Source organism: Haemaphysalis longicornis, unplaced genomic scaffold (assembly GCF_048455015.1).
Source record: "Haemaphysalis longicornis isolate Haplotype H1 unplaced genomic scaffold, Haemaphysalis longicornis Haplotype H1 scaffold_2, whole genome shotgun sequence".
Taxonomy (NCBI): domain Eukaryota; kingdom Metazoa; phylum Arthropoda; class Arachnida; order Ixodida; family Ixodidae; genus Haemaphysalis; species Haemaphysalis longicornis.
Genome location: NW_027526295.1, coordinates 230,715,705 through 230,730,854, shown reverse-complemented (window position 1 = coordinate 230,730,854; position 15,150 = coordinate 230,715,705). Strand labels below are relative to the sequence as shown.

At 47.3% G+C, this 15,150-nt stretch overlaps 1 protein-coding gene across 2 annotated transcripts; it reads left to right on the top strand.

The window, feature by feature from the left end:
* Positions 1–13: 13 nt before the first annotated feature.
* Nd-b12 (NADH dehydrogenase [ubiquinone] 1 beta subcomplex subunit 3) lies at positions 14–10,666 on the top strand. Of its 2 annotated transcripts, XM_077699661.1 has the most exons (3): positions 14–77; positions 2,726–2,931; positions 10,294–10,666. In XM_077699661.1, the coding sequence occupies exons 2-3, from the start codon at positions 2,786–2,788 to the stop codon at positions 10,472–10,474; spliced, it is 327 nt and encodes a 108-aa protein (XP_077555787.1). In that variant the 5' UTR covers positions 14–77; positions 2,726–2,785; the 3' UTR covers positions 10,475–10,666. The 2 variants fall into 2 exon arrangements, with proteins under 2 accessions (XP_077555787.1, XP_077555788.1); XM_077699662.1 differs by lacking the exon at positions 14–77 and having other exon boundaries at positions 2,708–2,931.
* The last annotated feature ends 4,484 nt before the right edge of the window (positions 10,667–15,150 follow it).

Genomic DNA, 15,150 nt, shown 5'->3' with positions numbered 1-15,150 from the left:
TATTTTTTTTTCCAATGTTACGGCTTTGCAGAAACGCCAGCAGGGCTGCTACTAGCCGGGCCGTTACTATCCGTTACCAGGGTTGCCACTGGTGGCGACTTTTCGCCAAATTGGCGACTTTGAGAGGCCCGTGGCGACCGAAAATCACAAATGGCGACATGGCGATTTTATGGCGAATTTCGGCTTGGGACTCTCGCTCCTCCACTTCTCTTTCTCCGTCCGTCCCGACGGCTCTGCCCAACGCCACCTAGAGGAAATTATTTCTAGTCTAGGTGGCGTTGCTCTGCCTAGTCGGTGTTGCCGTGTTGCTACGGCCGCAATACCTCTGCGCGTGATGCGGTGTTCGAAAGTTTCAGTAGTCTCTGTTCAGTGTCTTATTTCGCCCGAGGCGTAGGCATGTCGAGGCGGCGGCGTGGGGGTTGTCATCGGGGGTCAGAAAGCGGGATCGTAATGTCGATCGTAATTCTGGACTTCCGAAGAAAGTCGCGGCCCAAAATCACGGGGACACTCTGGCTTGGCAGGCGGATAAAACGACATCGACTCCTCCGCCCGTACCATCGAACTGTCAACCTTGCGGCGCCGCCGGCACGCGCAACACCGCTGGCAAGGCTGAACGCAGCTCGGCACTCCCTGAGGCGAACAGAACGTAGTTGCAAGACGTACAACATTTCGTCTCCGAACAAAGCGCTAGCTCTCGTGTCCAATAAAGCCGGGATTCTCGGCCCGCAATGACGACACTGATGAACGGAGCAGGCCCTCCGACGTGGTAACCCGGGCGGCCTAGGGAGGGGCCAGAATTACTTCGGCCGAACGGGCTTTCCCGCTCGGCCGGCACCTGCGTTTCCCAACTGCGCCGGCGGCTGGGAGCAGTTGCGCTTCATGTGGCCCTCTTTTCTGCAACGAAAACAGCGCAGCCCACCACGGGTTTTCCCGCGATTGGCATCCCTTGGAGTGTCTCCGCCTGCCGCCGGACCTGGGAGTTCAGGGCGGTTGTTGCAGGCTTTTTCCTGGCATTGGCCGTGTGGCGTCCGTAAGTGTATGGGTCCAAAGCTCGTTCGCTAATTTCCAACAGACCTTTGTCTTCCGCTCCGACTGCGTGGGCGGCGTCCGGCGGGTGGCGAGAAAAAGAGGAAGCTCCCTTCCACGCGCAGCGGGGCTCAAGAGCCTCGCTTGCCGGAGGAAGAGGGCGATACGCTAGGGAAGCGAGTATGTGGCCCTGTATCCGCTTCGCCTCAGCGGCTCGCTCCTCCAGGTCGCGGAACCGAGCGCCGCGCAGGTACGCCGCAAAAGTGGGTTGCGCCTGCCTGATAACCCTCTCGACGTGTTCATCGCTCAGGGCTGTCGGTTCGGCGATTTGATATAGCTTCTCCATACTCCGCACAAACACTAGGAGGGATTCCTAGGGAGCTTGTGTGCGCAGCTCCAGTTCACGCCGCGTCCTCCGATGGCAGTCCACTGGAAGAAATTAGCGACGGATTGCCGCCTTGAGTTCAGTGAACGTGGCGGATCGGTGACCGGCAAGCTGGTACCACTGCGCTGCTCGCTTCGTAAGCACGACTGGCACGACACGAGCGAGCATATCGCTGTCCCTGAGTCCCACATAGTGAAGTCGGTCACGCTGATGGTATCCTCGTAACCGCGGTAAACTGGTATTTCCAGCCTCACCAGTGGCCTGACAGCTTCGGTGACTCCAGGGAAACCTTTAGAGCGCCTGAAAGGGACTCGATCAAGCTACTGGCTTGCTGCAACAACGAGGTTGCATCTCGGGGAGCATCTACGACTGCGTGCGCGGCGAGGGGTCCGCGGCGGGGCGAGAAAATTCTCGCTGGTCGTTCGGTGGCTCGGCGGCCGGATTGTCCGGAGCTTTCGTGCGCCCAGCCCGCTGGTGTTTGCGAGCGGCGCTTACCGAGCCTCCGCTGCCCCCGCGTATGCTACGACAGCGTACATGGTCTACTGCCGCGTTGCTCCCGAAAACGGGTGGCCTGTGCGACAAGAAAGCCTCTCTAGTGCGACCCAGGCCTTCAGCGGCGACGTAGCCGGTGTGAAACGGCGCGGGGCCACCGCGCGCCCCGATAGTGGCGAGTACGGAGCGCACAAGAGTACGGAGAGCTTCCGCTCGAGCCTCGAAGAGCAGCGCGCTCCCCAAGCTGTGGTTGTGCTGGTTGTGCCACAGTCTTACAGAACAGGGAGGATTGCTGCACCGCGGCCGCCTGCGCGCAAACCGCCGCCAAAGTGGGCTTTTCCCGCCAAAGTGATGATGATGATGATCAAAGGCCTCCCCTTTGAATCGACGTAACGGCATGCGCCATCTAGCCTATCTTAGTAACTTAAATTTAGTTAACCCTCAACTCAGATTTCTTTTTAATTCTGCCCTGCCGCTACCCGTGCTTGGGATGACACTTTATCGACTTCTCTGCTTTTTTTCCACCAATACTACAGCCGCTGCTTACTCCAGAGTGGGCTTTTCCTGCGGCGCCGGCTAACGGCTAGTCGAAGAACCAGGCATTATGAAGCGTACCATACGACTGGCATTGAAAAACATGAACGTTGCTGATTTTTATGGGGTTATACAAAATTGGGAGCTTTTATTTTTAGGCGTTGCCGTAGATATTTAGTGTGGCGACACTGTTGGCGAATTCTAAAGCAAAAATGGCGCCATTCGGCGACTTTTTGCTGGCCGTCTGGCGATATTGACCCAAAACTCAGTGGCAACCCTGTCCGTTACTCTGTTACCCACTATCATAGCAAGGTGAAACGAGTGCGGACGTATAATTAATTTGTAGAAATGGGCGGCGATGTTGTCGGTCATCATCATGGTCCAAAAGTTCCACCTGTTCCTGATTACAGGATCTACAAAGTTGAAGATGTGCCGCGGCTGGTTAGACTGAGGGACAGGTTGGCTCTCCAAGGTCTCAAGGACCCTTGGATGAGGTAAACCCCCTAAATTTTCTGGCAAATTTTCTTCCCCTTTGAAGTGCTTGTACGCGGTGCAGTTGTTGTCACATGCTCCGCTACTTTGTGACGGTTATTATGGCATCCTTGCAACGGCAAATAGTCGCGACTTCCTTCCGCGGGACCATGCTTCTAACATGTTCGGATGTTACTTTCAGAACATCGGTACTAAAATCACGGTAGCGTAGCAAAAGACAATGTTTTTTTTTTTTATTCGCGTAGACCATTAGTTCATTTGCACTCTGGTGCACATTTGCACATCGCATTACGTTTAGTGTTAACGCCTAGCCCGACAATATCTCTATTCCCGGTGGAGGCGGCCGCTTTTCTAATGGAGGCGAAAAGCAAAAACGCCGTGTGTTCGAGATTTCGGCGCACGTTAAAGATCCCCAGGTGGTCAGAATTAATCCAAAGCCATCCACTACTGTGCGCCTGATTGCCTGAGAAGCGTCAGCGCGTTAAACCTCAGAATCAATCAAAATCGAACGATATATTTAGCCTGGCTCATCCACAATCAATACCACAAGCCTTGTTTGATTACAGATATTTGTTCTGCGCTGAAATGGTTTTTGATGTGAATAAAGAACATCTGCTTTCAAGCACTGACAGGCCTTAGGTATTTTCACCAGCAAACTATGTAACAATCGTCGAAGACAGAAAATTCCTCAAAGACTCTATCGTAATTAAGTGGTGTTGCCACGAGCAAATGATGTAAACGGTTGTATTTTTCTTTTTTTTTTTTTCCGCGGGGATGATTCAGGGCGTACTAACTGCTAGCGCTGTCTGTATGTCAGGTGAACTGGATATTTCAAAATTTGCCTACTGAATCCAGAAATGGAAGTATTGCACATGTAGGGCCATTTAATGTGCTTTAATTGGGTGGCTGGTTGATGCATGAGGCACCCACTCCCCCACTCGTAGTGTGTATCTCTGCATGTCACAGCTAGAGGGTCTCACACTAATGCTTGCACAGCAATAACTTTGTGTGCAGGCCATGCCCGGCTAGACGGCCAAAACTTTCAAACAGATTCTGGCACTGGGTACCTACAGACGACAACAAACAGTCCCCACATAGATTTCGCCTTAACCAGGGGCCATGCCGCAGAGCTTGTCCACTGCACCAACACCTTAGGTTGTATGCACCATAGCAGAAAGCAATGCCTCATACAGTTGGCGATTGATTTGCCAGAACTGACAGAAGTGGTAAAAATGTCCACATAATCAAGCGGTCCGAAATGTTGGGTGCAAGAAAAAGCACCGATAGCTTAATATACGGTGCCAGCAAAAGACATTCAAATCGTCCGGCGTTCTGAAAAATTTTTTGGCTGCTGTACCAAAATCACATGTACACCCGGCGTCAAAATAAGCCGGGGCACGCGAGCGCGTGGCAAAATGCATCGCCGCGACATCTGACGTTGCACATCTGGTGTCGAGACACCCATGTGCGCGTGCGCGTCCAACCATGCTCGCTAGCCTGTCTTTTCGTTCGCTTCAAACGGCAACGCTTGTCACATTCAGCGCTTGGCGCCAGGGGCCACTTTCTTTGGGAAACCCCTCTTGCTCGCACACGCTTCAGCGGCCGAGGGCGAGGGTGAAGATGCGTTGCTCGCTCTGCGCTGCTCTGACAAAGGATACATGAAAAAGGGACTGCTATCTTAGTTTTAAATACTGCATTTTTTTTTACAGGAAAGCTGTCTATGGCTAGGATCGAGCAGATCGTCTATGGTAATAGAGCAATGTAGACAAGAATGTAGACAAGATGTAGACAAGAACAGCGTCTTAGGCCGGGTTCAGAGTGTTGTCGCAATTGTTGTAATATCTTTGAGTAATGACGTCATTTGACGTCTCAGCCAACCGAACTGTGTAAAACGCCGTTTTTTTACGTCCATAGCGCACGACACGGCTGTTACGTATTTAGTCTAAACATAGCATTAAGCGAACGCACATCATTGTCGCGTGAACGCCCCCCTCACGTTTTCTGCAAGCGTCGAGCGCCTCGTGCGGGCACAGCATACTGCCCCTTCCCTTCCCCCACCGCACACTTTCGGAGAGCGCTGGCTCGCGTCACCACGGCGAACCTACTCCCCGCCCAATTTCACGACATTCTCCTTTGCTTTCCTTCACTCGTCGGTCTTCCCATCGTTCGCTCGGTCACGACGACGCCGACGCGGCTGAGCCCACAGAAGGGCGCCAAATGGCTGTTCCTTAAAATGTCTTCCCAGCAATTCATTTGTGTTAGGAGGGGAAGCAGACATTAATGGGATCATTGTAAGCTTGATCTTTGTAAGATGGCTCTCCCACATCGACTGTTGAACAGTTAATCAGGTCAATCTTCGGAGGGAATACCATCACATAAAGTGGCTATAACGCTTGTTTCATTGACACCATACCGAAACAAATTATATGACAATTAGCCGCTAAGACGAATCTAACACAAAGCCGGGTTTTATATTTTTCAAAATTGCATGTTTGTAAAAATTGTAAATATTGTGTAATTCTCGTCCGCTGTCAGGCTGTCAGTACATATAGAATTCTACGGGAGGGAAACGGACAGCCCCATGTTTTTCCACCGGAAGAAAACTCTCGTTAATCAAAATTTCATTAACCAGGAACTATGCTGAATTGCAAATTACAAACAAACGTGTTTTGCTTCGTGCACCCCTCGGACCCAGTCAAAGCTCGCGTTGAGGCTCGGCACCGCAGCTTTGATGGTCATCATTCTTCACAGAGTGAAAGGTCCCTGAATTTTTTGTAAATTTTTTGTCAAACCCAGGATCACGCCGCACTCTTCTCCCGTTTCCCCTTCTTTAATTGTTTCAGAACCTGTGCAAGGTGAAGTCTCATCACACCTTCATAAAATATATTATTTCTCGCTTCAGTTCGTATTCTGTTTGTGTGCTCATTCTTAGTTAACAACCAATTGCATGTTTTACAAAAAAAAATATTAAAACTCGTTCCACCGATTGCGATTGGTATCTACTGAAACAGCGCGGAGCCGCAGTTACGACCCTTTTCTCCAATACATCGCATCTCTCTCCGTAGATTGCGCTATAATGACAACAAACCAATTCTCCAATGTTTACAACTTCACTACCTAATTACGACAAGTAAACGAAACTCGGCATAGCGGTAAATCGTCCTATCAGCCTAGTTTTATAGAACTTGTTTTTGGATACATTTAATAAAACATGAGTTAAAGCCGTTTTCTTTAATCATACTCCCTCTGTAGATTTCCATGCTTCGCTGCGGAACACGCAGCGCCGGAAGGCCAGCTTACAAAGACCAAGCTTCCGCCGATCTTCATAAAGTCGGCTTTACCTGTAAACACAGACGCTTTGCTCGGAACTCCGGAGGCAGCGTAAAACAATACAAGGACAATCTGTAGTCAAGCCCAGCCCAAGAAGAGCGTCGCTGTTAGAAATACCGAAGTGGGAGAGCATATGTGGGACACAATTTTGTCACCGCGAGACGGGCAAGATTAGTTATCTGTCATAGCATGGCAGGGCGAGCAACGCATCTTCACTCTCACCCTCGGCCGCTGAAGCGTGTACGACCAAGACATGTTGTGCAAAGAAAGTGACCCCTGGCGCCAAGCTCTCAATGTGATCAGCGCTACCGTTTGAAGCGAAGTAAAAGACAGGCGAAGGAGCGTGGTTGGACGTGCACGAGCACATCGATGTCTCGACACCAGAAGTGCAACGTCAGATGTCGCGGCAATGCATTTTGCCACGCGCTCGCGTGCCCCGGCTTATTTTGACGCCGGGTGTACCATGTTTACGCTTTCTTCCTTTGTAAACAAAATTTATAGATGACCACTTAGGGTGATATGACTTACTGTAGCAGATGCGTGTGAAATACCACTTGATGCATGCCAGTATCAAATTCTTGACTGGTAATCAGATAGGAATAATAATTTAAACACTCACTGCAAATCGAATAGAATATTTTTTAATATCAAAGGTTCTTAACATAGCTAAAAAAAAGAACGATAACTTGAACAGTCAGGACTTTATTGTTTAATGAAAACAGTGGTGCATAAAAAAAATTGCATGAAAGCTCAAGACAAGATGGCAAAGCAGGGGAACATGAAAACTTGGCTTATACATTCATCAAGGAGTGCAAATTCCCCAGCATGTTCTGGCCGTAGGGAATGTTTTTGACTGGTTATAGTCTCTCGAGTAAGTGAAACGAGGTGCTTGCTACACATGCTAGTGCCTAGCAGGGCATGGTATCTCTTTGGAAGGATAGCCAAACTGACGGCAACTTTGGGTTGCTCACTTTTTTGCCACATTTGCCAAAAATTTCTTCGCTATGCTTTGATTTCTTTTCGTGCAAGTACTAGTGTTCTATTTAGCTAGATGTATGCCTATCGTTACACTCCCTCGTTTTTTTCTTGCACAGCTCCTAATTGAATGGGGTGGGAAACACTACAGTCAAACCCGACTATAACAAACCTGAATAGAGCAAATTATGCTATATATCGAACAAAAGCAAATTCGTTAGCATATTCCTTATAACAAAGTTCACATCGGATATATCAAACTCAGCGCGCCGACAATTACCACCGAAATGCATAGTCTTGGAGCGGCAATTGAGATGCTGATTGGCCACGATTAAGATGTTGAGCCTCGCATAGAGCGACGTGGCGCCAGACACCTTCCGTAACTATTTCCGACGCACGGGATTCACGACGGAGCACATCCAGTCAGCGAGTCCGAACCAAGACTGCATCATCGGTGAACTGTGTGAAGAGCCCGCCAAAATTCCAGATGCTGTGCCGAAAGGAGTGTCCTTTGGGGATTTCCCGAGTGTCAACGTAGACTTTGCCGTCACAGTGAGCCCCTCAGGCATAGACCGATGTCATGGTGTCATGGCAGCTGGTGCTGCTAAAAGCACCGAAGAGGCTGAAAATGTCATAAAGGACATCTTCAGTCTCTTCGGTGCTTTAATGAAGCGCCAACATTACTTCGATATTGAAGGACACGGACTTGAACTGGCGCAAACGACTCCTCCGCCAAAACGAAAGTGAAAACAAAAATCACCGCTCTTTTGTGAATCAGGCAGTTAAGGCGGAAAGTAGCTTCAGTGCATGCTATAAAGAGATTGTTTTGTGTGAGGTAATAGCATAATTTATGCATTTGTTTCTCTACGTGGGAATGGCAGTGGGGGATCCCGCGTATTGCGAACTTGTAACAAAAAAACTCATTGTAGACTGGTTCGGCTATATTGAACTATTGGATATATCGAACTAATCATGGTGCATATTACAGTTCGCTATAACCGGGTTTGACTGTATTACTGAAGTGTTTGGATATTTGCACACCTCTGGTTATTGCCCTTTTGAGAATTGTGATTGAGTAATCATATACTGTGGGGTAGTCTGGCAAAGTTTTACGATAGCTAACCCTGCCTTTTGTTTGGGTGCGATCTGCAGAAGGCGTGCATGCTTGCACTATTTGCTTGCGTGCATGCAAATTGTGTGGGAAGAGTGGTAAAAGGCAGTGACACCTTTCTAAGTGGTTACCCGAGTATGCACACCTCTGTAGACTTCAACCTGGTTCAGTTCAGCCAGCTTGTCAAACACTGAACAGCAAGCCGCTTTGCTCGCACATTCGTAGTGCTGCTGCCGCCGCCTTGAAGTTCGCCTGGGTGAGTGGAGGAGGAGGAGGAGGAAAACCTTTATTCATATCAAATAAGAGCGCTGTGAGTGGAGTCCTCAGTCCAGGACCCCAGAAGCCAAGTGGATACATGACATCGCAAGTGTGACCTTCAGAAGCATTGCCATCTGGGGCTTTGGTGAAATCAAGCATTGAAGAAATATTTTTGCCTCAGTTAGAGATGCCTCTGGACGGTAACTTGGTCCTCCATAATTGGTTGCTGTAGTAGCCACAGACAGGTGACAATGAATGAGTCTGAATGATTGCCCCCCCCCCCCCCCCCCCCCCCCTTCTGGGTTCAAGAGAAGTTCTGCATTCTCATTACTCCTAGTAAATGCTACAGGTTATCAATGCCCAAAAATGCTGAGCAAGCCTAAGCCACCTTGTTGTGTAAATGACATCGTCATGTGTCATTACGTGTGGGGATAAAAACCTAATTGTGTCTTTATAGCCAGAAAAGTAAGCTTGATTGAGGGAACTTCTCAATGTGGCAGATCAGTAATGTGGCTTTTTTTTTTTTTTAACAGTGCAAACCAGCTTGTTTGTGTTCAGCCTTAGAAACTCTCAGTTTTGAGAAGCATTGCCTGAAGTGATACTATGTAAAGCCGCAAGCTGGCCCCAGATTCTGGGCACTCAAAAAAATTACACCATCTTCCCGTGGGGAACCCTGATGAGGATGCGAAGCATCGTGGCGGTTCCGTGTGGTTCCATTGTGTTGCCATTACGTTGAGTGATCTGGTTTTTACTAGCGCCAGAGGGAATTCCGCGTCCGGGTCCACACCGGTGGCAAAGGCACGCAAGTGCTGTTGTGTTACGGTGAGTAGGCGGTGGTTCTCGAGGCGCCGAAACTCGTCCATCATGTTCTTGTCGATGTTGTCTCTGTGGTAGAATCGGTAGTCTCCGTCAGCTTTGGTGAGGTAAAGGTTGTTGACATTGGTGCACCAGCTGAGAGCATTGTACACGCCCTCCTCTTCGCAGCTTTGTCTTCTCGTTCTTCTTCTTCTTTGGCGGTTCCCCTACGGGAAGATGACGATAGTGGTTGAACACGAACGTATCTCGTGATGGATTCTTTGGTTGGCCAATCCCTAGGGGCATCCTGCCACAATCAGCATGAGAGGCGCTGCGGACGGGGCTGGTTGAGCTGCAAGGCGCGTGGCGCTTCCCGCCACAGCTTTCCCACGAGAAATTCAGCATCCCCATCTAAAGTTTTCAGTTCGTCGTTTCCGTTGACGTTCAGCTTTGCGTGCCTTCGTTGTATCAGTAGCTTCTCGACGTAGTTTGAATGAGTCAAGGACATAAGGCGCGTTCGTAGCACTTGCTTCTTTCCCGGATTTGTAGCGTAGTGGGAAGAGCACCGCGTACCTCCCGTTGCGGCCAGAGAGTCGTGGGATCGAAACCGGGCGCCGCGAACTATTTTTTTTTATATATATATAGTGTAGTATCGCGGAGCTGTGGGTGTAAGGAGGAGAGTTGCGCATGCGCAGTGAGCGTGTGGACGGCGCCGCCATCAACGACGGAGGACCAGGCGAGCCTAAGAAATGCTCTGCATTTAAAATCATTTTTGTTACCAATTTATCATTGAGACAACAGAAATGAATGCCACACTCTCGAGCATCTGTGTGGTGCCAACCTTGTAAGGGACTGCTCTGCAGCGATGTGTGTGACACGCTTTTGTGCATTGCAGGAATGAGGTGTGGCGTTACTCCGAGTACACCAAGGTCAACAGTTTTGGCCTCTTCAAGATCCTGGTCACACGTGGCATGAAGTTCGGTTTCGTGCTGGCTGTGGCTACCGTTGGCTTGGAGCAAGGACTGAACTTTGTGCTCAAGAAGGACGAGCACCACCATGGCGAGGGCCACCACTGATCCTTCAGCAAACTTGTCCCGGCCAGCTAGAGAATAAATTTGTCGTGTCATAGCCATTCTCCTTAGCGAAAAACCTTGTGTGCTCGAGTCATGAAATATTTCCGATGGCAAGCCAACAATCCGTTGGTTTGCAATATCTTGTGATAGTAGCAGCAAACATTGGGGATGAAATAAAGATTTAGGGGTGAATAAGCGCTGTCTACTCCATTTTTCATACTTCGAATGGTACCGCTCAGACGTGGACAAATTACTGCCTCACCTCAAACTTAAACCAATTTTTTTCACCCTCAGAAGCAAGGCTGAGGATCTAAGCTTGAGGTCCATAGTCGCAGTTTTTACATTTAGTGGGCTCGCTTCCCCATAGCGCTTGATGCCGTGTTGCCTGCTGATATGACACCATGTAGAAATAGATGGCGAATTGTGTTGCTACATCCAGTCTGTTCCTTGCCTTTTGCTGCTCAACTAGACGATAAAAACCACCTTTCCTGCACACGCCTTCCGCGAAATCGTTTCCAGATATTGTGGCGTAAACTCTGCAGCTGACAACTGCTGGAACAATTGCTATCAGGGGGTGGGCCCAGGAATGTGGAAACTAAGATAGCACCAGCCTCTCACTAGACCGCTCCTGTGGAAACTGTCATGAAGCTTTTGACTGTACCTTAGGCCAAATTGAACTCCTCTACATCAAGTGCTTCACCCAACAGCCTTTGTTAATTTAGGTTTCATTTGAGGCTTTTTTGATGATGTAGTGGACTTGAACACATGTACAGCCTTTGTCAAAATTTTCTATGCCATGGCGAAAGTGCACAGGTTGCAAAAAATTCAATGTACAAACTTGCGTCCAGAGCAAGGCTGAAATGCTTTACGCTGGAAAGCTACAAAAGACACCTTTCTTTCTTTGTCATAAATTTTTGCCACATTTGAAGGTAAAGCTTGTTTGTTGAATTCTTTGTGGTCGAGAAGGCTTATGATTGGCCTAGCAAATTTTGACAAGAGCGTGTACATATGAAAGGAAAAGCATCCTACTTCACTGGCATTAGGCATCACTTGTACTCCTCGTTAATGGAACAGATAGGATGGATAAAGAAGGGATATGACATGAATTGCCCGTTTGTGCTGTTAAAAATAATGAAGCGTGCCAACTTGCTCAACTAACTCTTCCCACTTATACTGAATCAGCGTTGTGCTCATTTCATTTCAATGGCTTCGTAATAGTAATATATATACAATTTTATCGGCCTATTAATGTCGTCTGCAGGATGAAGGCCCCTCCCACCAACTTCCAGCAGCTCTTATCCTGCACTGTATGAATCAGCTCTTTGGCACCAATTTCGTTACTAATTCATCCCTTGTACATGCGTATAGCAGTTGCAAACAGTAATGACCCTGTACACCATCCAAGATAAGGCTGGGTGCACTCCCATACTGATTTATTGACTAATCCTGTCAACTGCACTGTTCCCAAGCTCTGCCCCATTTCTTTAAATGATAGAAATGTAGACTTTGCATTGCTTGTTTCGCACAGAATTGTTTGTGCGAGTTAGAAGTCATGAGAGAATACAACAGGGAAGCTTCTCTCGTGGTCTTGTGGCTACAGCTTCTGTGTATTTAATGAACACAAAGCCTTGCACATTTCCAATTGCTAAAAGTTACAACAAAAAAATTTCAAATTTCCGCGTTTTAGCGCGCCAAAGCTACACCTGGGCTTGAGTTGCACCCTAGTGGAGGGCTCCAGATCAATTCGACACGCAGGCATCGACACACAAGTCTTTTCTGCTTCTTGCCTCCATCTGAAAAGCGGCCACCACGGCCAGGATTGAACCCACGTCCTTGGGCTCAGCAGCACAGCACCTTAGCCACTGCGCCAGCGCGGTGGGTGCTTGAAGTTATGAATGGTTGAACATGGCCAAGATAGGCATTGTTAGTTGCATCCATAACACCAAAATTCTCCACAGCACTGAAAATTCGGGACAAGTTATCAAGGCTCGACTTTTTTCAGCTCATGTATTTAAATGCAACACCTTCTCACCAAGGTAGCGCACAGATGTGTTCCGATGCACTGCAGTGCTTCAGCAGAGACCGAATGAAGGCAGCAAAAATGTGCTTGCAAATTGCAAGAAAAACAACAAAAAAGCAACAAGAACATTTGGTCTCTTTATTTGCTTGTCCACGTTTGCTGGGCAGCCCAAAACAAATTCTGTACATAAAAACTAGGGTGCTCGTTTGAAACAGTTTTCAGCATTCAAAAAAAAAAAAGCTATATTCGCCTTGTGCCGGCAAACATTTATGACGGCTAAAACTGTAGGGACCAGCGGAAAATTTCCAGGTTGGGAAAAACATTTCGGACTCTCTGGCCACAGCCCACAAGTGAATGTTTTCTAGTCCTTGCAAAACTAAAGGTCATAGCAGGATGTCAACTGGTTTTCTTGCCTGCTTAATTGTTTGGGCATTGTGCTTCAAAATTACCACCAAGAGACTTGTTCGAATTGGTAAAGATCATTTCCCATTAAGAACCATAGCACTGAACAGAGGGAGCAGAGACCACCCAATTTTCTGCCACAGCTTTGATGTTGGTCATTTTTACCAACCTTTCCCACAGCTGCCTTTTCTTGCATCAGGCCTGTAGCACAGAGGCCTTTTAGGCAGTTTCCTTTGGTATCAAAAACTGCAACTCCAGACAAATGTTGCAACTGCTTCATGTGGTACGTCCTATAGTGGCTGGGATCAAATATATCTATCTGGTACCAGGTGGACCCAAAAGGTTATAGGAGCAGTACTCTGTGAGCTGCATGCAAGCACCCACACTCCGTAGTTTGTGCCCAGCTACCGCCTAACAAGCTATGTGCTTCCAGAGGTAGGCCCCATAATAGTGATTTTAAGAGCTGCAGTGATTTATTGTAGGCATTTTGCTATGCAACAGACGATTCAATTACCCACCCAGAAAAATCTTTGTTTTGCAGTTTGGTTGCACATTCTACTAGCGAGACAAGCATAAAAGAGAAGAGCCGAAATCCATGGGACTGTTTGCCGTCCACCAGCCATGGAATTCTGTCCTTACCTTTAGCCCAACCACATGAAGGCATATACTTGCAATTGCATTTAGCATTCTGAATTACAAAACCACTGTTCAACTGCAGGGGCAATCGTGTAACCATGCAGAAGTTAATGCTTCTTTCATTGGTCAACTCGTAGCAGAGTTGTACAAGCGCATAATTGGCAAAGTTCACATTTAATCGCTATAATTGCATAAGTAGGCATAATTCGTCAAAGTAATTAACACAGAAACCTGTATAAAAACAAACCAACAACAAAACCAAAAATATGTACAAGTTGGGAATTTTTGTCTGTCCTTTACTTCAAAATACACAGACCGCAGAGGATTAAATCCTGGAAAAAATGGGTGCACCAGCTTTTTTTTTGTTTGACCTCCCAACAGAAAACTTTTAGAAAACAGTGACTGGTATTGTTCTGCCTCCTCTACTCACAAACCGCCCACAACTATTTTGATTGATTGATTACGGTGTTTAACACACTGAAGTTGCATAGGCTACGAGGCGCACCGTAGCGGAAGGCTCCGGATTAATTTTTACCACCTAATAATTACAACTATTTTCAGTTCTATATAGTTGACACTACATAAACACAGTAACACCCATAATATATTCAAAAATAAAATATTAAAAATAATGAAGTTGAATAAAAAACCTAAGAAACCCAGTCATACTTCCACTAGAGGCATTAAAGGAGCCATGAAGACAATACAAGTTGGGTTTATTAAAAAGATGGCTTAGTCCCGATAACAATGATACCAATATCATCGCAATCTTCGAACAAACGGAGATATTAAAGAAAACGCGTGAAGCAGTCACGACCTTCTAGCCACTTTCCCGCAACTTTTCTATGATGTCACGGAACCTTGTTTGTGCGATTGGCGGCCGCCTAATTGACCTGTCGCGACGACACGACTGAACGTCTGTAATGGGGCCTCTAGTTCCATTTGACTGCATCACTTGAATGCTAACGTGCAGTTAACGCACTGAAAATTATGTTTTATTGTTGGCCCGTATGACGTCATTCTTGCTCATAACACGTCACTGTGGCGCAAAATTTGAGTTTTTAAATGCTTTTTTTTTTTCATTAAAAAAAACATCTTTTGTGGCTGTAATGGAGCTGAGTGAGATACTGAATCCTAGTTTTCAAACTAAATGAAGTTGGATTTTCTCGTCATGGCTCCTTTAAGGACACTCACTCCCTGAAGCTGTTCCGAAGGAAAATGGCTGCAAACCCACTTTGATAGACTATCTGCCAAAACTAATTCCGGGCATTTGTCAACTACGTGATCCATGACCCCAGCATCTTTTGTGGGGGGCAATCAACACCGAAATGCAATACAAAAACAATAACCATGTTTCTCAAAGCATTAGCTCACGGAGTGGGTATAAGCGGCCGCACAATGGCAACTCAAACAAAAACTAACCTCTGCTATGTTGTTGTGGCAATCGACACATTTGTTGCGGAATAGAGAGGGAAAACGGGTTCATGTAGGTCATTGCAATTCAAAATTTTCGACTGGATATTTATCAATTGAAGGGATCTACAAATGCTTCGGAAGCCCTACTTTGCACGAATTGTAGCTGATGCAAGCCCAGAGTTTGAAAAGCAAATTGCCTTAAATC